Source organism: Mixophyes fleayi, chromosome 9 (assembly GCF_038048845.1).
Source record: "Mixophyes fleayi isolate aMixFle1 chromosome 9, aMixFle1.hap1, whole genome shotgun sequence".
NCBI classification, from domain to species: domain Eukaryota; kingdom Metazoa; phylum Chordata; class Amphibia; order Anura; family Limnodynastidae; genus Mixophyes; species Mixophyes fleayi.
Genome location: NC_134410.1, coordinates 26,952,804 through 26,974,957, shown reverse-complemented (window position 1 = coordinate 26,974,957; position 22,154 = coordinate 26,952,804). Strand labels below are relative to the sequence as shown.

Below are 22,154 nucleotides of genomic sequence, written 5' to 3'. Positions count from 1 at the left end.
ATGCTGTTTTGGAGGGTGGGATTTGCTGTGCTGTAAAATTAGATGTTTTTCACTTCACCAAACAGGTTGAATTATTTTTTATTTCTTCTAGCAGAAACACTTGTTATAGCCATTTTCAATATGCTTTACCTGCTTCCATACAGATCCCCCTTGCCACCCATATTTCCAGCCTTCTAACATGTAGCTGTCCATACTTAGGAGGGTGAACAGCGCCGAAATATATACCACATTCCATATATCAGTTTTTATTTTCACCTCACAATGTATAATACTGGGTCTGTTCTACCCCAAACTGGCTTTTTTTGCACAGATGATTAATATGCCTGAATGCAATCTATATCACTAGGTGTTATCTGCAATGTACATAATTACACCATTTCTATCATACACTACACAATAGCTTCTGTGTTCATCATTTTAGTTGCTGACTTTGACCGTTTGGGGTCAGACGACTGGGTCATTTCATCTGCCAGGACATTCTGTAGAATAAAGCGGATCGATCTTTTAAATTTGCTCTTGAACTCTTGACCCATTAGCACATAAATTATTGGATTCATACAGCTATTGATGAAGGCTATGGCAACTAAAATTGGGTCCACTGTTCGCGTTGATCTGAATATTGGTGATTCGATCGAATCCAGAGCCAGAATGAGTCCTGCCACATTGTAAGGTAACCAACACACAAAGAACCCGCTGATCACCACCAGGACTATCTTCATTTTCTTATTGGACTGAGTGAATCGTCCGCTCACCTTTCTCATCAATACACCGTAGCAAGCACTGATGACCAATAACGGGATGATAAAGCCCAACATTACACGAAGAATGGCAACGAATGTCTCTACCTTCTCCTTGTGGGATCCAAGCATATTATAGCTGAATAAACAAATTTCATACCCACTGCTAGTCTTCCGTGTATATCGAAAGATGAACGATGGGCTGCTTAGGATGAGTGCCAGGATCCAGATAACCAGACATGCCACATAAGCCTTTCTCACAGTCCTCTTGTTCTGACACCACACAGGCATCATAACTAAGGCACATCGGTCGATACTGATCATAGTGAGGAGGAGGACACTGGCATACATATTGACCAACAGAATGGAAGGGAAAAACTTACAGGCAAAGAGGCGTAGCGGCCAGTATCCCAGGGCCATAGCCATGATGCTGAATGGCAGAGAGAGACAGCACAGGAGGTCGGCCACTGCCAGATTTAGGAACCACACAGTGTTTACTGTGGTTTTCATTTCAAAGGAAGTTATCCACACAACCAATACGTTGCCAGGAACACCAAGCACAAAAACTATGATGTTCAGAAACATAGCAATCCATTGAACAGGGGAAAGCAGGGCCAGAGACGGTGGACTGGTTGTGTTTGCTGTTGGAATGGTGTCAGTGCTATAGTCATAGTTACCTTGAGTGATATTATCAATAGTAAAATTCATATCAAATTGTTCAGATAAGTAGATTGTGGTGGTTTTTTTGAGGACCTGTAAAACATAAAGACCACATTATTCTCCTCCTGCCAAACATTATGAAATATTTACAGAAATGCTGTGTAATATATGGAGCGATCAGAGTGATTACCTGTCCTACCAAATCCCATCAAAACTCTCAAAAGTTGTAAATTTCCTGTATGTCAATAATACATCATCACATGAAATATTTTACTCCACATTCCACTGCCAGTGATAGGACTGACCCATTACACTTAGGCATGCACAGGGGGAATTATAGGTGAGTGACTTGTTGCTCCAAATGCTACAGTGCTCATGCTGTTTTAATTACCAAATGATCCCACAAATAGCTTCATGAAAGTTAAGGAGTTATCAGTTTCCTTTCAAAAACAAATGCTTATCTCTTGTGGTTGTGAATAAGGAATGTTTGTATAATTTTATTGATGTTTATATACTTCTCTTTGATATTTTCCTTTCTCCCTGGAAATCTGTAATCTATAATGTTTAGAGATAATTTACAAAGAAAAAAACTTCCACTACACAATGCAAAATCAGCTTTGTGTGCCTACATTTTCACTAGCACACCTAGACACATGGTTTTACAGAGCAAGATCAGGGGCAAATGCAGGATTTGTAGAGGGGGTTTCCACACCACGCTACCAGTGAGCGTGACCAGCATGCATGGGGGCGTGGCTATATTTTTGGACAGTGCTTGGCTGCTCTCCAACTCTTCCTGTCCCTATAATTACATGGGCAATGCTGCGTGCACTACCGTTACCCAGTGGCGGATCCAGGGGGGGGGGGGGGGGGGGCGATCGCCCCCCCCCTAGCAAGGGATAGCTGCCGGCGGCTGCACACTGTGCAGGTCCGTTCAGCAGTGACAGTGTGCTGCCCGGCTGCTCTGATTGTGTTTTAAACACAATCAGAGCAGCGGGGCAGCACACTGTCACTGCCGTGCGGACCTGCACTTACTGTGCAGCCGCCGTCAGCCTTAGAAGTCGGAAAGGGGGTGGGGCCTAAATCGCCCCCCCCCCCCCCTACATTGCCCCGGGTATAGCAATTTCCTAGATCCGCCCCTGCCGTTACCCCCTCTCCCCCCTCCCGGTTTGCCTATGAAGATGGTGGCATTCATTGAGGAGCAGACGTTTGGACAGACAGAGGGCTGGAGTTGGAAGCGTTCCTAGAAAAGTGTGCTTCAATGCACCTTGTTTTGTGGGGCAGTGCAGGCATAAGATTTCCTTTTGCAGAACAAGATTACTTTAGCGACATAAAGGGGTGGAGAGGGTGTATATTTAGCTTTTCTGTGTACGTGACCTTTTCCAGTCCAGCTTGAAGTTTGCACCAGGTCAGAACTGGTAGTTGTTATATGCTTTAAATGGGACCTATGGTGAGTCACCATTTCCAGGCGCACGACAAGCAGTGTAATAAAAAGTATCACGCATGGTTATAAAGGTCCTGTTGTGCACTTACTCTACTGATTAATAGCATGGCTGCCCACCTCTATAAACAACTAGGGATCATGCTGCGCTGGACATAAGTGCAAAGCGGAAGAACAAAATGTGCTTCTCCGCACTTTGCATGCTCAGTAGAATGACGTACACCTCTATGCAGACTGAGACGTCTCTGGCCGCTGCACCTCTCTACCTGTAGAGAGACGCAACAGGGATGGGAAGGAGCAGGCTAGAGTAGCCCAAGTACAGTAAGGGCATGTTAACAATCTTACTACCTATGTAGAGGTGGCATTAGGGGCAGATACACCTCTTGTGTTGTGCCAGCTGCCCCCACTTGTGCAGTATCCATGCTGATTATGATGATCATCAGACCTATTAAAAACGTAAAAAAACATTACTGAATGTTAGGAACCCCTCCAGCCAGTACAACAAAACCCGGAGTCTGCTCCGAAAGTCTGGTGTTCACTGTTGCCCCTAGTGGTGGGGACAGACTTGGCTGCAGACAAACGGAGGGTTGTGAGATGTGTACCGGCAGCAGAGAACCCAGGAATAGTGAGTTATGGCAGACAGCAGAGTGAAGTCCAGGCAAGGGTCGAGGCCCGGCAGCAGAGAACGTATCCAGAGAACAAGCCGAGGTCAGGGATCTTTTGCTTGGTAGAATAGTCAGAAAACACGCCAAGGGTCGGGGGTCACGAGCAAATCAGCAGTATCCAAGTTTCAGGCCAAAAGGTCAGGGGCACAGGCAATAAGGCAAAATCCAGTAAACAGGCAAAAGGGTCAAAACAGGAGTCCAACAGAATATCAGAGCAGGTCAGCACAAGAACACACTAGGACGCTATAACCGGCAGGGAGGCTAAGCCCTCCCTGCCTTAAATACAAGAGAAAGCCAATCAGTGCCTGTTCTGAAAGAGTCACCGCCCCTGGAATTGACCCTCCAGAAATATACATTTAATTAGCCCATAGGCTGGTGTAGGTATTGCGCGGCTTCCTGCCTTGCCGGGACGCGGCGCTGAAGAGAACCCAGCGTCCGACCGTTGCCTTGGCATTGGTCTGGTCTTACCTGGAAATGACGTCCGGGTCGTCAAGGTGACGGCCGGGACGCTAGGGGAGCCTGGAAACGAGTCGTGGCGGTTGTGAGTACCGCCGCGGCTCGTGACACTGAAATGCACAAAATTTGCCTATTATGCAGAGTCGCTCATATGTTAAGATAATTGACCAGTTTCCCCTTCTAACTCCGGGTCTGCAGCCAAAAGGCAGCTAGTTCCTGGTGAGATTTCATAACTATTGGTTCAGCCCATATATATCTGTGTTCACAATGTGTATGAGGCGTTTCCACTTTAAACTTTTGCTTCATACTGTTTCATTTCACCATTTTGTAAGAACAGTTTTACATATTCACTTAACTTGTACAGTGCTGCAATATTAATCTCTCCTAAACTGATATTGTTATTAACCTGGCTAATGTCAGAAACTGTTTTGCCTGTTCTAGATGGCTACATATATGTAATGGTTCAATGCATGACTGATATCCAACATTTTTTGAAACCACAAACCATAAAGAAATGAGGAGTTATATTTATTTAATAGTGATCTCCACACTGTGATTGGAAATAAAAGTGAAAATAATCTATTTTTGCAGCAGCAAAGTAACTGTTTCACATTGATTCCTGTGTAGTAATGTATGATAACAGTCTGATTCACTGCAAACAGTTCTGTCCTTATCACCTGCGGGTATCTCCTCTGATTTTAAGCAAGTTATATAAAAGTTCAAACTGCACATATGATACCATAGTAGAGAGGGATATCATACAATCTAATTAGATCTAATATTTTTAATGAGGTTTATTATTATGATAATTCCCTTTTAAATGTATGTATGTAGTTAAAATTAGTGATACATTCCATTTCCGAGATAATTGTGTAAATTTATAACCTGTTGTTGTTCGTGATTGTCCTAGTTATTCACTACACTTTCATTCAAGTATTCATCATCAGCAGTTATTTATATGGCGCCACTAATTCCGCATCGCTGTACAGAGAACTCATTCACATCAGTCCCTGCCCCATTGGTGCTTACACCCTAAATTCCCTAACATATACACACACACACACACACACACACAGACTATGGTCAGTTTGATAGCAGCCAATTAACCTACTAGTATGTTTTTTGAGTGTAGGACGAAACTGGAGCACCTGGAGGAAACCCACGCAAACACAGGGAGAACATACAAACTCCAGACAGATAAAGCCATGGATGGGAATCGAACTCATGGCCCCAGTGCTGTGAGACAGAAGTGCTAACCACTGAGCCACCAAGCTGCCCATACATACTGATACTATACATTCAATAAAATACTACTACGCTTTTAGCAAAATAATATTACTACACTTTAAAAAAAATGAATACTGCAAACTTTCAGCAAAATAATACTTCTATACTTCAGTAAAATAATACTAATATACATTTAGTAGACAAATACTACCCTTCCCATCCCTTTGATCACCTACCTAATCACTCCTGTCCACCTGTCCCTCTCCACCCCCTCTAAAAAAAATCTAAAACCCTGGCTGGCAATTCTGATATGTCTACTATTTTTTAGTAGCTATTGCTGCAAACTTTGCTTGTGATTTTTGGGAAATGCATATTTATGTTTCAGACAATTCTCCTTTTTGTTTCTGTATTTCCACTTGTTTGGACATGATTATCTACATACTCCTATGTGAACAAAGAACTGAAGTTAAATCTTTTAAAACATGGATAGTGTATACGCATGAATCGGCAGGCTGATCAGGACTTTTTTTTCAGTAGTTGGTTCAATAGTTGTAGATAACATATTGGTTGGAAAATTCTGTAGTATGTACACAGACTAAAGCTGGGTACACACTACAGAAATTTCGACCAACTTTTTATGCCGAGCGATTTTACATGCGCCCGATGTTCCGATCGCTCGGTCCATGGACTGCATACACACTAGCCTTGTTTAGGACGAGAAAGGAAAGAGCGGACGTCCCGTTAGCGACTTTTTACAGCCATGTTGTCGTGAGCAATGACTGTAATTTCGTACTCACTGTTGTGGATCGGTCGGAAGTTTATACACACTACACAGCGGAAACGAGATTGGAACAAAAATATTAAACGGTACGACCAACCAAATGAGGCGATAATCGTCCATTTGGGCAGACTTTCCACCATCGTGTAACTGCACACACTGACCCGACTTTTGAACGAGCGGTCGTATGTCGGCTGTTGGAGCCGATTATTGGATGAAAACAGTGTAGTGTGTACCCAGCTTTACCGCCCAGAAACGTCCAGTTTGGTCATTTACCACTTTGTAACCCCTGCCCCTTTTACATCCTTCGAATCAGGAGAGTTGGGAAGTAGGTATCTATGTTATTATAGATTTTGTGATATTCTATTATAGTCAAAAACTGTATTACATAAAGTGTATATAAAACAGAAGATTAATACTACTATAGTATCAGTAAAATAATACTTCTATAGTTACAGTAAAGTAATACTGCTATACTTTTAGCAAATGAATGTTACTATACATCAGGGAATTGTCACAATTACACTTTCAGTAAATTCATTACTTCAATATAATGCTTACCAGGAGCCAGGCGTGCTGGTGTCCACTGTCAGCTCTCTATTAACGAAAGACATCACTTCTTTCTTTTATTAAGATTGTGTGATAAATGTCATCACTTCTACAGCAAAGTTGTACAATCTCCTGCGATGGAGATAACAGAACAGTTATTGCGATGGTACAAGCGTAGCCTTTGCTGGCACAAACCGTCAATACCACCAGTAGGGTTTATCACTGATGATCGCAGTATTACCGCCAGCGGTTACCCTCTCAAGTAATCTCCCTTTGATAAATCAGCCCTATAACTTTGGCTGTGACAACACGTTGAGGATCACGGACAATGTGCAAAAACCCAAGTTTTCTAATGTGCATTTGCTTTACAATGTAAATATGATTGTTTTGTGATGGCAAATAAGAGGTCATTAGCGCACCCATGGATTTGCGCCTTTGCAGCTTGATGGTTTGCCCAGCTCACATCCTGGAGCATGCTTCCTGTGCTCACCCGGCAGCCGCCTCCGCAAGATAAAATTGCGCTTTGTGCAGGGAGGCCGAAAAGTCCTTTAGAGGGTGCACTGTAATAAAGGGATGAACATTACATCAAGGTCCAGCCTCCTATCTCTATAGTACAACACCTTTCCACTAAATAAACTTTTCCATTTTTTTCTGCTACAATACTGCTCATTTTAACTTTATTTATGGTTTAGATGAATCATGAGAATTATGGTGCATTGAGATTTAATTACATGTCACTTTGTGTATCCCTATAAACCTGCTTCTCTGTTGAAGTGGAACATAAATGGGCAAAATGGCTGTCAATGATTTGACTTGAATAAAATACACCACAAGGTTGTCACTCATCACTAAATGTATACAATTAAATGTATACAATCTTCTTTCTTTTGATCCAATGGAGAATAAAAGCAGAAAATACCTATAAAGAAAAAAACCTACAGATGAAGAGCCTTACACTACGACAGCCTAACAATAAATGATTATAGCCGGGAATCACCAGCTAGCCAATCACAAGCAGCCAGTTGGAAAATGCTGTCTATCACTGGGGCTGGTTGTAAGTTTGGGGAGGAGGGGAATGCTACCCAATTTTTTCATTACTTATTTTTTAACTTAAAGCAGAGTCGTGCTTTGGGACCTTGTAACATATGGCAATTTCAGGTGTAAAGTGTGTTACTGCATTACTTGGAGTGTGTCTGCAAATGTGTTTGTAAGTGCAACATGGAGACATAAAAAATGTCACATTAAATTTAAAGGATAAGACCGGATTTCAGCCAGCTTGGAGCCGGTGCAGAACTCAAGATGTTTTGCATTGTGTAAATGGCCATACACGTGAAGGAACTCCCCTGCAAATGTGCTTTCTCCACCCCATTACAAATATCATGTTAAATAAAATGAAATCTCATTTCTGCACCTGCTCAAATCAGGTGCAACTGTGCACCTTCTTCAGTACTCATGCCTTCACTCTGCCCAACTACCCTCTGCTTGTGCAAACTTATGGTCATGTGCAAATAGGGCCATCTTGGCTTCACAAACCTAGGCATCCAGGCATAAATCTAGGTGCATTTGCACAAATCCAGGCACATAGCTCCATAGAGCAGACCACCCAACTGTCCCAATTTCAGCAGAACAGTTTCGATTTTAGGGATCTGTCCCACAGTCCTGCCCAGAGACATGTTTGTCCTGCGGGTGGAAATATTGGGGGAAGATAGATTTCTAATGGGCAGCCTAGTGCTTTACAGTGCTAGGCAGCCCACTGGGGGCATGGCCACGCCCCACTGTTACATGGACTCCCCCATTGTGCCGTGGCCATGCCATCTGTCCTGCTGCCAGGGACTTACACTTTGGGAGGTATGATAGAGCTCACCTGGTCATTGAATAGATCATATCAGATTGGAACCATCCCAGTAAAAAGCTTGTAAAATCAATCTGCACCTGTTTTAGCCTCATTTATGGCTTTCTAGCTGAAGTACCCGGCATTGCCCAGGTTTAAATCTTCCAGTTATTAAGTTATCAATGAATTGGATGTAACAGTCAACCTTCTAAAAATAAATAGCAGCTTAGCAGCTCTTCCAACACACCCATGAGGTGGCTGAGATAATGAGACCCGCTCGTGATTCAGTACCAGAGGACACTGGTCGGAAATGTTCACAAAGTCGGATAACCCTAGGTCTTAACCCTAAGTAGTAGGAGCTTATATTTGGAGACTGTAGCGCGGGTGGTAGGAGGAGTTCCAGGAGACAGTTCGAACCTTGAATGGTCCAAGATACAAGCCGAGGTCTGAGGCAAACCAGTGAACAGGCAAGGTCTGGTTATCAGGCAGATGTCAGGGCAACAAGCGTGCAAGCAAAGTCTAGAATACAGGCAGAGGTCAGGACAACAAGTGTATAAGCAAAGTCCAGTATTGAGGCAGAGGTCAGGGCTACAGACAAGCAGACAAGGTCTAGTATTCAGGTAGAGGTCACAACGAGAGTCAGTCAATTAGAGCTGAAATACACAGGAACAACCTGGAGCAGGTGAGCAACTAGGTAAACAGAGCTATAACTGGCAGGGAGGCTAAGCCCTCCCTACCTTAAATAGTGCTGTCAGCCAATAGAATGGGGCCCAGGGAGCATCAGAGGTGGCAAATAATTCATTATGCCCCCATGCAAGCGCCCAGCATTCTGCCCTGATGCTGGGACGTGGCAAACTGACAGGATCGTCCAAGCTTTTGCCCAGGCAACTGGGACGCCCTGGCCGGATGTGATGTCCCGCAGCAGCTGAGCCGTCGCGTGTAATGTGGTAGCACAAGAACACTGGATATTGCAGTAATTAACAGAAGATAGGTGAAAACACATAATCTGAGATAATGCAAGGATAAGTGACAGACAGAAGACCATGCTGGAATATAGCACAATCTTTGAGGTAATGCAGGATTATACCACATACATTGTGGCAATGCAGGAATATAACATTTACTACAAATGCCCCACTGGTTGAGCAATGATAATTACTGCAGTCCGTGCCTGAGAATACTGTGTTGAGCTATATAAATAGCATACGGATTCAAAGCCAGATATCAGGAATCAGGAGACAATAAGTTGCAAAGCCAGGCATCGATAACCAGGATCTACTGAATGCAGATCACTGACAATGAGTACAGGACAGATGAGAGCTTATAAAGGGCAGCCTTCCAATCAGCACTCAGAGGGAGACACACCTGAAATCCATAGCAGATCTGAGTAACAAGCAGAATGCAAAGCAGATAAAAACGTAACAATTTATACCTACCCACATATTATAAATAACACCGTCATCTTTAGCAATAACACCCACTCCTAACAATAATACTTACCCTACATATTATAGTAGGCAACTTTGTTGCCACAGAGGTCAAAGTATAATGGACAGGGATCCCTAAAGGCCATGTCTATTATACCAAAAGAGTAAGAAAATAACATACACAATTTTAACATTTTTTCAATTTTTATTCAATAAAAGACTCCCCAAAGACCTTGTTCACCACTATATTAAGTGTAAACATATCTTCTTTCTTCTTGATCCGATGGAAGAATTAAAACAAAAACCAAAAGGCAGAAAAATAATCATAAAAAATAACTACCTACACACTATAACTACCACACCATCCAACACTAAATAAGTATAGCCAGCAATCACCGGCCAGCCAATCACAAGCAAACAGTGATAAAATGGTTTGGCTGGTTGGTGAAGGCCATTATTGTGGGACCACAGGACCATCATTCCAGTGGTCCCAGTCTTTTTAATTGCCAAAAGCCCAGGGGGGTGGGGAAGAGCTATTAATCTCACTATTATAGTGGAACCCAGCTCAGGCTGTCTAGCTATGGAACTGGTTGTAGATTTGGGGAGGGGACATGTAACATATTATTCATTGTTTATTTATTCTACTTAAAACAGTGCAGTGTGCATAGGGAATTAATAACATATGGCAGTTTTAGGTGTAATGTGTGTTACTACATTCCTCGGAGTGAGATATATGCAGTAGCAAGTAAATACTAGTTTATTAAATAATAATGTGATAAAACAGAAATACAGCTTATTATTGAGAAAACATTTATTGCAGTTAAGTATGATCAGTTAACATGCCTCCAATTGCGCATAACAGGTAAATTATTTGCACTATATGCATACCCATGCAAAGATGTCATTATCTCACCATCTTTATCCATACAAGGAATGGTGCTGACACTTGTGACACTGTAACCCTTTTAAACTATGGAGAGTGACAGTGTTATGGCTCTTTTGAGCACGATACTTCACAGTATATCAGCCCTCATGAAAGCATACAGGTCTATTCTGTCCATTTCAACTTATTAAAAATAGTGTTGACTATTCATGTTGAACAAGTTATCTAATTAGGATCAATTGGCTACCAAAACTAACTATAAGTGCAGTCGGACGATGAGTGTGAGCTCATTGATGAAAATGGTAAATATATGCACTTGGGACAAGCAGACAGGTCAGCCTGTGTATGGTCAACACCAGAATTGTGCATGTATGTGCCACAAATACAATATGAAAAGAAAACCTATATTACACTGCAGATATCTATAATGATATTAACATTTGTAAATATTATTCAATTAAGGATACCTTGTTAATAGTGTATTTGCACTAACTGTGTGGCTCCTGGACCACATAAAGCCACTAAGCTGTCTCATGCAGCCTGAGATGTTGGTCATCCCTGCTGTGAAGTGACCAAGCTCTCTCTACTCTCACAGCAGCAAGTGGCTTCATTAGTTGAACCAACCCTACGTTTTCAATAAGAAACTGTGGCACATGGAGGTTTCATTCTCCAAACTATGTATGATTTTAACTGATAGAAGCCCCACAAGTAAGAATGGGAAACGTGACAGTAATTTTGGGTATGAAACTTTGATGAGTGGTTATGGGATAGCGGTGGGCATGAGGTTGTTAATCTGGGCACAGGGAAGTATGTGTTGGGCAAGAGACTTCAAGAGGCAAAAAGTTCTTATACAGTATAGGGCACCAGGCTGTAGTGGGGGCACATGGGGCTGTAGTGATCATGGGGATGTCACTTTGGGCACAAGGACGAATGTGGTAGGTATGATACTATTGGGCTGGGCTGCATACAGCGTGCAATGGACTATAATAAACATGTCATGGACTTAAAGCTGTTACATTGGCTATAGGGATGTTTATGGGGTGCATGTGAACTGCATGTGGTGGGAATTATGCTGGAAATGGGCTTTGTGTGTTGGACATTGGTCTCCTACAAACAATGTTAACCTTTGCTATAATGCGCATGCTGTTATGGAGGGTGGGATTTGCTGTGTTTTTTTTCTTCTAGCAGAAACACTTGTTATAGCCATTTTCAATATGCTTTACCTGCTTCCATACAGTTTCCCCTTGCCACCCATATTTCCAGCCTTCTACCATGTACGTGTCCATACTAAGGAGGGTGGACAGCGCCAAAATATATACCACATTCCATATATCAATTTTTATTTTTACCTCACAATGTTTAATACTGGGTCTGTTCTACCCCAAACTGGCTTTTTCTTGCACAGGTGATTAATATGCCTGAATGTATTCTATATCACTAGGTGTTATCTGCAATGTACATAATTACACCATTTCTATCATACACTACAGGATAGCTTCTGTGTTCTTGGTTTCAGTTGTTGACTTTGACCGTTTGGGGTCAGACGACTGGCTCATTTCATCTGCCAGGACATTCTGTAGAATAAAGTGGATCGATCTCTTAAATTTGCTCTTGAACTCTTGACCCATTAGCACATAAATTATTGGATTAATACAGCTGTTGATAAAGGCTATGGCAATTAATATTGGGTCCCCTGTTAGCGTTGATCTGAATATTGGGGATTTGCTCGAATTCAGAGCCAGAATGAGTCCTGCCACATGGTAAGGTAACCAACACACAAAGAACCCGATGATCACTACCAGGACTATCTTCATTGTCTTATTGGACTGAGTGAATCGTCCGCTCACCTTTCTCATCAATACACCGTAGCATGCACTGATGACCAATAATGGGATGATAAAGCCCAACATTAGACGAAAAATGGCAATGAATGTCTCTACCTTTTCCTGGTGGGATCCAACCATATTATAGTTGTATGAACAAACTTCTTTCCCACTCCTAGTCTCCCGTGTATATCGAAAGATGAACGACGGGCTGCTTAGCATGAATGCCAGGATCCAGCAAACCAGACATGCCAAATAAGCCTTTCTCACAGACCTCTTGTTCTGACACCACACAGGCATCATAACTAAGGCACATCGGTCGATACTGATCATAGTGAGGAGGAGGACACTGGCATACATATTGACCAACAGAATGGAAGGGAAAAACTTACAGGCAAAGAGGCGTAGCGGCCAGTATCCCAGGGCCATAGCCATGATGCTGAATGGCAGAGAGAGACAGCACAGGAGGTCGGCCACTGCCAGATTTAGGAACCACACAGTGTTTACTGTGGTTTTCATTTCAAAGGAAGTTATCCACACAACCAACACGTTGCCAGGAACACCAAGCACAAAAACTATGATGTTCAGGAACATAGCAACCCATTGAACAGGGGAAAGCAGGACCAGGGACGGTGGACTGATTGTGTCTGCTGTTGGAATGCTGTCAGTGCTATAGTCATAGTCTTCCTGAGTGATATTATCAATAGGAATATACATGTCAAATTGATCAGATAAGTTCATTGTGGTGGTTTCTTTGAGGACCTGTAAAACATAATGGCCACATTATTCTCTTCCTGCCAAACATTATGAAATATTTACAGAAATGATGTGTAATATATGGAGCGATCAGAGTGATTACCTGTCTTACCAAATCCCATCAATACTCTCAAAAGTTGTAAATTTCCTGTATGTCAATAATACATCATCACATGAAATATTTTACTCCACATTCCACTGCCAGTGATAGGACTGGCCCATTACACTTAGGCATGCACAGGGGGATTATAGGTGAGTGACTTGTTACTCCAAATGCTACAGTGCTTATGCTGTTTTAATTACCAAATGATCCCACAAATAGCTTCATGAAAGTTAAGGAGTTATCAGTTTCCTTTCAAAAACACACGCTTATCGCTTAATGATGTGAATAAGGAATGTTTGTATCATTATATTGATGTTTATATACTTCTCTTTAATATTTTCCTTTATCCCTGGAAATCTGTAATCTAGAATGTTTGGAGATAATTTAAAAAGAATAAAACTTCTACTACACAATGCAAAATCAGCTTTGGACCCCATGTGTGCCTACATTTGCACTAGCACACCTAGACATATGGTTTTACGGAGCAAGATCAGGGGCAAACGCAGGATTTGTAGAAGGGGGTTTCCTCACCACCCCGCCAGTGGGGCGTGGGGTGACTGCATGGTGTGGAAACCCCCCTCTACAAATCCTGTGTTTGCCCCTGCAAAGCTTACTACCTATGTAGAGGTGGAATTAGGGGCAGATACATCTCTTGTGTTGTGCCAGCTGCCCCCACTTGTGCAGTATTCATGCTGATTATGATGATCATCAGACCTGTCTATTAAAAACGTAAAAAAAAAATCTTACTGAAATGCACAACATTTGCCTACTATGCAGAGTTGCTCATATGTTAAAATAATTGACCAGTTTCCCCTTCTAACTCCGGATCTGCAGCCAAGAGGCAGCTATTTCCTGGGGAGATTTCATAACTATTGGTTCAGCCCATATATATCTGTGTTCACAATGTGTAAGAGGCGTTTCCACTTTAAACTTGTGCTTCATACTGTTTTATTTCACCATTTTGTAAGAACAGTTTTACATATTCCCTTAACTTGTACAGTGCTGCAATATTAATCTCTCCTAAACTGATATTGTTATTAACCTGGCTAATGTCAGAAACTGTTTTGCTTGTTCTAGATGGCTACATATATGTAATGGTTCAATGCATGACTGATATCCAACATTTTTTTGGAAACCTCAAACCATAAAGACTGAAAAAAAAATGAGGAGTTATATTTATTTAATAGTGATCTCTACACTGTGATTGGAAATAAAAGTGAAAATAATCTATTTTTGCAGCAGCAAAGTAACTGTTTCATATTGTTTCCTGTGTAGTAATGTATGATAACAGATTCTCTACAAACAGGTCTGTCCTTACCACTTGCAGGTATCTCTTCTGATTTTATTCTCTATGCCTACGCAAGTTATATAAAAGTACAAAGGAAAGACGGTTGCGCTGCGGACAGACTTATTAATTGATGTGTACAAAATATCTAACACGGATTCTGCCAGGAAATGGTGAGACAGTGGCTGATAGTAATCACAACGTTCTTTAATATAAAATCAGATTAGATGAAGTTCAAACACAGTGCCCACAGATGGGTTATTCACCCTAAAGGCACCAGCATATCTTACATAAATAACATGAAAAACGCACCCCGACCTTCAATGCTGAGGTATCAGAAAACAAATGCAGATCTGAATATATACATAAAAGGCCACATTACTAAATAGTCGAGTGAAATAAAAACATAAAATCTAAAATGTCCAGATTAAGGGTTAACCCGTCCAAACAAGATTTGGTATAGCAGCATGTATATAACAACTAGAGATGGGCGGGTCCGGTTGCCCGAGAACCGAACCCACCCGAACTTTGCCTATCTGAGCACCGAGCTGAGTAGCTCGGTACTCTCCCGCCCGCTCCAAATCCAAATCAAGGCCGAACGTCATTGTGACGTCGTCGGATCTCGGGGCTCGGTTCTCGCGATACTTCAACATTATAAATACACGCCTCCACAGCAATCCATCGCCATTTGACAGAGGGAGAGAGCAGGGTGTAGTCACAGGCTGATTTGAGCAGGGACAGAGAATCCAATATTCTTCTTGCAATTGCTCTAACAAAAATCGCTAGAGAAGAGAGGAGGATAGAGGTTTATTATTTTTTTTCAATATTTGGCACTCCCCAGTGCTTTTGGGATGTCCCCCATAATTGTGCATAAATATTTCTGGCTGTCAAAAGTCATATCTGTCAGCAGTATCTACCAACTAATTTTTAGCACTCCTCAGTGTTTTTGGGGTGTACCCCATAATTGTGCATACATATTTCTGGCTGTCAAAAGTCATATCTGTCAGCAGTATCTACCAAATAATTTTTAGCACTCCTCAGTGCTTTTGGGGTGTCCCCCATAATTGTGCATAAATATTTCTGGCTGTCAAAAGTCATATCTGTCAGCAGTATCTACCAAATAATTTTTAGCACTCCTCAGTGCTTTTGGGGTGTCCCCCATAATTGTGCATAAATATTTCTGGCTGTCAAAAGTCATATCTGTCAGCAGTATCTACCAAATAATTTTTACCACTACAAGTGCTTTGCGCTCAGAATGGATTCAAAGCAGTCCACATATGATCAGAATGAGCAACCAGGTTCTGTCACCAGTCCTGATGTTAGTGTTCTCAGTACGTCATCTGGCCAAGGTGATGTCAAACAACAGAGTGTTTCCAAATCAGTGCAAAAAACAAAAACCCCAAAAAATTTTACTGTATTGAAGTGTTACTGAGCAAAAGTTAAGTGCCGATAAAAAAAAATTGCAAACATGCCATTCTACACATGCAGTGGCAAAGAGAGAATGAGGCCTTCACCTTTGGCTATTAGTGACAGATCCCAAAAAGTTACCCAGCCTACAATTGGTGCACAACTACTGTTACGAGTCAAAGCCGAGCTGCAAGATAACAGTAAGGCATTAGAGGAGAATGTTTGCTCTGATTCACAAATGACAACAATCCCTGTGGAGAGTCCATCCAACAGTGGGATGTCTAATGGTGAGCATTCTGCTGATGTGTGCCTTAATAGCCCGAGTATAGCCGGTGATACCCAAATTGAGGATGCCACTTTAAAATTAGAAGAGGATGAGGGGGAGATTTGTGTAGGTGACAAGGGCGCTAATGAGGATGTTGATGAGGATGAGGTTGTTTGTGTAAGTCCTGCACCAGTGGCAGCAGTTCTGGCACGTGACAAGAAAAAGGCCATTGTCATGCCTGGGCATAAAACAAAAAAATCCACTTCTTATGTGTGGCATTATTTCTACCCAAATCCAGACAACAATTGTATAGCCATTTGTAGTGTATGTCAAGCCACAGTCAGTCGAGGGAGGGACCTCAACCATCCTGGAACCTCGTCTATGTTACGCCATTTAACGAGAGTTCATGGCAAAGTGTTGGGAAAAGCTGAAAGTGCTTCCCAAAAAAATACAAGCACTCCATCATCAGCTAAGACCCTCCGCTCACCGACATCCTGACGGCTACAAAATACACCCACCACACCATCCTCATCAATATCCTCAGTAGCGCTCGGATTAAGCCCGGCATCCCACTTAAGGCTGGATGACTCCTGCACTATTATTGATTCCTCTGAAGAAAGCGTTAGTCCCACTGCTGCTGCTGCTGTTGCTGCTGCTGGGGGTGAATCGTCATCCCAGAGGCAGGTCAAGAAAATGAGCAGTCCTACATTTCAGCAATTAACTGTGAAACAATCATTTGCGAGGGGAAGCAAATATGACAGCAGTCACCCAGTCGCCAAGCGAATCACAGACACCATGGCTGCAATGTTAGTGTTAGATCTGCGTCCAATCTCCTCAATAAATGCAGCTGGTTTTTCACAGTTAATTGAGGTTTTGTGTCCGCGTTACAGAATTCCATCGCAACACCTTTTCTCCCGTAAAGCAATTCCACAACTATACCAAAAAGTGTGTAAAAATGTAGAGATTGCGCTGAAAAAAATGCCATACTGTCCACTTAACCACATATATGTGGACAAGTGAAAGTGGCCAAACCAAAGACTATATGACTGTGACAGCCCACTGGGTTGGTCATTCACCTTCACCAGCAGGAACAGCAGCAGCATGTACAACACTACGTAACATTTGTCACAGGCAGGCTACTCTTTGTATCACCGGCTTCACTAACAGGCATACGGCTGACAATTTGTTACGCAAACTGAGAGATGTGATTGATGCATGGCTTATACCACTCGGACTCTCCCCAGAGTATGTCATTTCTGATAACGCCAACAATATAGTGCGAGCATTACAGCTGGGTGATTTCCAACATATTCCCTGTTTTGCTTACACCATCAACTTGGTGGTGCAGAGCTTCCTACGAAATAACCGTGAGGTGCAGGAGATGCTTTCGGTGGCCCGTAAAATTTCAGCCCATTTCAGGCATTCAGCCACAGCATGTAGGAGATTACAGCAGCTCCAAGAGCAGTTTAACTTGCCCTGCCACCAACTTAAGCAAGAGGTGGAAACTAGGTGGAATTCCACCCTGTACATGCTTCAGAGGATGGTGGAACAGCGCAAAGCCATCCAAGCATATTGCACAAGCCATGACATTGGGAAAGGAGGGGGGATGTATTTCACTCTTGCACAATGGGGAATCCTTTCAGTCCTGTGCAAGGTGCTGAAACCATTTGAAGTTGTGACGTGTGAGGTGAGTGCAGACTCTGCTAGTTTGAGCCAAGTCATTCCTTTAATTAGACTATTGGAAAAGCAGCTTGAGAAAATGAAGGAGGAGCTGAAAGCAAGCAACTCAGCAAAGTATGTTGGCCTTGTCGATCAAGTACTTAATTCGCTTCACAATGATCCTCGAGTTATTAAGATCTTGAACTCTGAACAGTACATTTTGGCCACTGTGCTTGATCCAAGGTTTAAAACCTACATTGAGTCTTTACTTGTAAATGAGCGAGATGTGAACTTTTGCAAGGAGCTATTGCTCAGCAAGTTGGCCGCTGAACTGGGTCTCGGCTTGACAATGTGTCCTCCTTCACTTTCTCAAGCTGCTGCTGCTCGTAAAAAAATAAATTTCCCAAAAAGAAGCAGGGAAGACGCAGGGGGCAGACCAGAACAATTTAACATCTGGGCTGGTTTGAAGGATTTTTCAAAAAATGTGTCACTTTGCCCATAACTCCATCCAATACGAGTATAAACATGCAAAGGATGGTGGAGGATTACTTTCAAGAGGTAGTTGATATGGAAATGTCAGACAGTCCCTTTCCTTACTGGAAAGAAAAGCAGGCCATTTGGAAACCCATGTACAAACTTGCTTTGCAATACCTAAGCTGCCCACCCTCCAGTGTGTACTCTGAACGAGTGTTCAGCACAGCAGGGAACTTAGTCAGTGATCGCCGTAGAAGGTTACTTCCCAAAAATGTGGAGAAAATGATGTTTATAAAAATGAACTACATCTTCCATGAGGAAGGCCTTCACCATCCAAGACATCCAAGCACTGACTGTTCTCTAATGGCGGATTCAAGCGGCGATGAATTGATAGTCTGTGATGATGACGTACACACTGATGAGGGTGAGGATGAAGCTGAAGATGATGACGATAACATCTTTTTAAAACTTTCTATGTAAGTGTAGGGTGCAATCTACCCCCAAAGAGGAAAGGGACTTGTGGCATTTCCATATCACGTACCGTCTTGAAAGGCTGGGCAATTTATCCTTAAGGGTAGGGTGTCATAGACAGAGTGACCCCAAACTGCCTTTGTCCATTTCTCTTAATATTGTACAGTCTATAACGGCTGAATTTTTGGGTATTTTATATAAGTGGAGGGGGGCCTATAGAGGCAGAAACCAAACTGGCTTTCTCCATGTCAATTAATATTGTACAGTCTATAACGGCTGAATTTTTGGGTATTTTATACAAGTGGAGGGGGGCCTAGAGAGACAGAAGCCAAACTGGCTTTCTCCATGTCAATTAATATTGTACAGTCTATAACGGCTGAATTTTTTTGTATTTTATACAAGTTGAGGGGAGCCTAGAGAGGCAGAAACCAAACTGGCTTTCTCCATTTAAATTAATATTGTACAGTCTATAACGGCTGAATTTTTTGTTTTTTTTAAACAAGTGGAGGGGGCCTATAGAGGCAGAAACCAAACTGCATTTTTCCATTTCTTTACATATTTAACTATAAGTGTAGGGTGTAATATACATTCAAAGACAATGGCTGCATTGCCAATATGCATAGATGGAGAGGAAGACAATCTGTTTTGTGTGTAGAATAAATGAAGGTCTACCAACGAAGAATTAAACTGTTTTTTGGATGATTTATTACCTCAACAATTAGATTACTTATCTCTAAAACAGCTGGAGCACTAAATTGGGTTATTTTAGGCCCAAAAACATTGATTTTCCAACAAAATAGCAAAACAAAACCAACCAAAACCAAAACACGCAAGGGCGGTTTTGCAAAACCAAAACCAAAACACGACGGTAATCCAGATCCAAAACCGAATCCCAAACCAAAACACGGGGGTCAGTGACCATCTCTAATAACAACGATCCAAAACCTGGAGGCTCTAACGAAAATTCCAGGCGGATGATAAGAGTTAAGTCTCTCCGCAGCGCAACCGTCTTTCCTTTGTTGCTATATTACTGTTGGTGGTTGTATGCAATCAACCACAGGTTTGCTGCAGCCGAGAACTGAATCCTTCACTATTTTCGCTCTCTGACTGTTTAAGTTATTTTTTCCTCACACTCCCGTGTGCGCCAATAACCCCTAACCGGGTTTTTTTTCATATAAGAGTACAAACTGCACACGATACCATAGTAGAGAGGGATATCATACAATCTAATCAGATCTAATATTTGTAATGTGGTTTATTATTATGATAATTCCCTTTTAAATGTATGTATGTATGTATGTAGTTAACACTAGCGATACATTCCATTTCCCAGGTAATTGTGTAAATGTAGAACCTGTTGATGTTTGTGATTGTCCTAGTTATTCACTACACTTTCATTCAAGTATTCATCATCATCAGTTATTTATATGGCGCCACTAATTCCACAGCGCTGTACAGAGAACTCATTCACATCAGTCCCTGCCCCATTGGTGCTTACACCCTAAATTCCCTAACATATACACAGACACACAGACTATGGTCAGTTTGATAGCAGCCAATTAACCTACTAGTATGTTTTTGGAGTGTAGGAGGAAACCGGAGCACCTGGAGGAAACCCACGCAAACACGGGGAGAACATACAAACTCCACACAGATAAGGCCATGGTTGGGAACCGAATTCATGGCCCCAGTGCTGTGAGACAGAAGTGCTAACTACTGAGCCACCATGCTGCCCATGCATATTGATACTATACATTCAATAAAAAACTACTACTACACTTTTAGTAAAATAATATTACTACACTTTAAAAAAAATGAATACTGCAAACTTTCAGCAAAATAATACTTCTATACTTCAGTAAAATAATACTAATATACATTTAGTAGACTAATACTACCCTTTCCCTTCCCTTTGATCACCCACCTAATCACTCCTGTCTACCTGTCTCCCTCCACCCCCTCTAAAAAAATCTAAAACCCTGGTTGGCAATTCTGATATGTCTACTATTTCTTAGTAGCTATTGCTGCAAACTTTGCTTGTGATTTTTTGGGAAATGCATATTTATGTTTCAGACAATTCTCCTTTTTGTTTCTGTATTTCCACTTGTTTGGACATGATTATCTACATACCCCTATCTGAGCAAAAATCTGAGGTTAAATCTTTTAAAACATGGATAGTGTATACGCATGAATCGGCAGGCTGATCAGGACTTTTTTTTTTTCAGTCGTTGGTTTAATAGTTGTAGATAACATATTGGTTGGAAAATTCTGTAGTATGTACACAGTCTTACCACCCAGAAACGTCCAGTTTGGTCATTTACCACTTTGTAACCCTGCCCCTTTTACATCCCTTGAATCAGGAGAGTTGGGAAGTAGGTATCTATGTTATTATAGATGTTGTGATATTCTATTATAGTGAAATACTGTATTACATAAAGTTTATATAAAAAAGAAGATTAATACTACTATAGTATCAGTAAAAGAATACTTCTATAGTTACAGTAAAGTAATACTGCTATACTTTTAGCAAATTAATGTTACTATACTTCAGGGAATTGTTACAATTACACTTTCAGTAAATTCATTACTTCAATATAATGCTTACCAGGAGCCAGGCTGATGTCCACTGTCAGCTCTCTATTAAAGGAAGGCATCACTTCTCTTTTTTATTTAGATTGTGTGATAAACGTCATCACTTCTACAGCAAAGCAGAGTACAATCTCCTGTGATAGAGATAACAGAACAGTTATTGCGATGGTACAAGCGTAGCCTTTGCTGGCACAAACCGTCGATACCACCAGTAGGGTTTATCACCGATGATCGCAGTATTATCGCCAGCGTTTACCCTCTCAAGTAATCTCCCTTTGATAAATCAGCCCTTATAACTTTGGCTGTGACAACACGTTGAGGATCATTGACAATGTGCAAAAACCCAAGTTTTTTACTGTGCATTTGCTTTACAATATAAATATGATTGCTTTGTGATGGCAAATAAGAGGTCATTTGCGCACCCATGGATTTGCGCCTCTGCACCTTGATGGTTTGCCCAGGTCACATCCTGGTGCACGCTTCAGCCTCCGCAAGATAAAAGTGTGCTTTGTAAAGGCAGGCCGAAAAGTCTTTAGGGGGTGCACTCTTTAGCCAGCGGACCAGTGGAGGCAGATGAAGCGTAAGCTCTTTAGCCAGTGGCACAGTAGAGACAGGTGGAGCGTGAGCTCTTTAGCCAGTGGCACAGTAGAGACAGGTGGAGCGTGAGCTCT

At 41.9% G+C, this 22,154-nt stretch overlaps 2 protein-coding genes across 2 annotated transcripts; both read right to left on the bottom strand.

Annotated features, from left to right (window-relative positions):
- Window positions 1-281: 281 nt before the first annotated feature.
- LOC142101531 (C5a anaphylatoxin chemotactic receptor 1-like) lies at window positions 282-6,588 on the bottom strand. The gene is made up of 2 exons (XM_075185985.1): window positions 6,523-6,588; window positions 282-1,490 (listed from the first exon to the last, which is right to left on the bottom strand). Exon 2 carries the CDS (start codon window positions 1,443-1,445, stop codon window positions 390-392), a length of 1,056 nt encoding a protein of 351 aa, XP_075042086.1. The 5' UTR covers window positions 1,446-1,490; window positions 6,523-6,588; the 3' UTR covers window positions 282-389.
- Window positions 6,589-10,555: 3,967 nt separating this feature from the next.
- Window positions 10,556-21,626, bottom strand: LOC142102319 (C5a anaphylatoxin chemotactic receptor 1-like). The gene is made up of 2 exons (XM_075187122.1): window positions 21,500-21,626; window positions 10,556-13,236 (listed from the first exon to the last, which is right to left on the bottom strand). The coding sequence occupies exon 2, from the start codon at window positions 13,213-13,215 to the stop codon at window positions 12,136-12,138; it is 1,080 nt and encodes a 359-aa protein (XP_075043223.1). The 5' UTR covers window positions 13,216-13,236; window positions 21,500-21,626; the 3' UTR covers window positions 10,556-12,135.
- Between the last annotated feature and the right edge of the window lie 528 nt (window positions 21,627-22,154).

Coding starts and splice junctions, on each gene's coding strand:
- LOC142101531 (XM_075185985.1), bottom strand. CDS start 1,445: ATGAATTTTACTATTGATAATATCACTCAAGGTAACTATGACTATAGC.
- LOC142102319 (XM_075187122.1), bottom strand. CDS start 13,215: ATGAACTTATCTGATCAATTTGACATGTATATTCCTATTGATAATATC.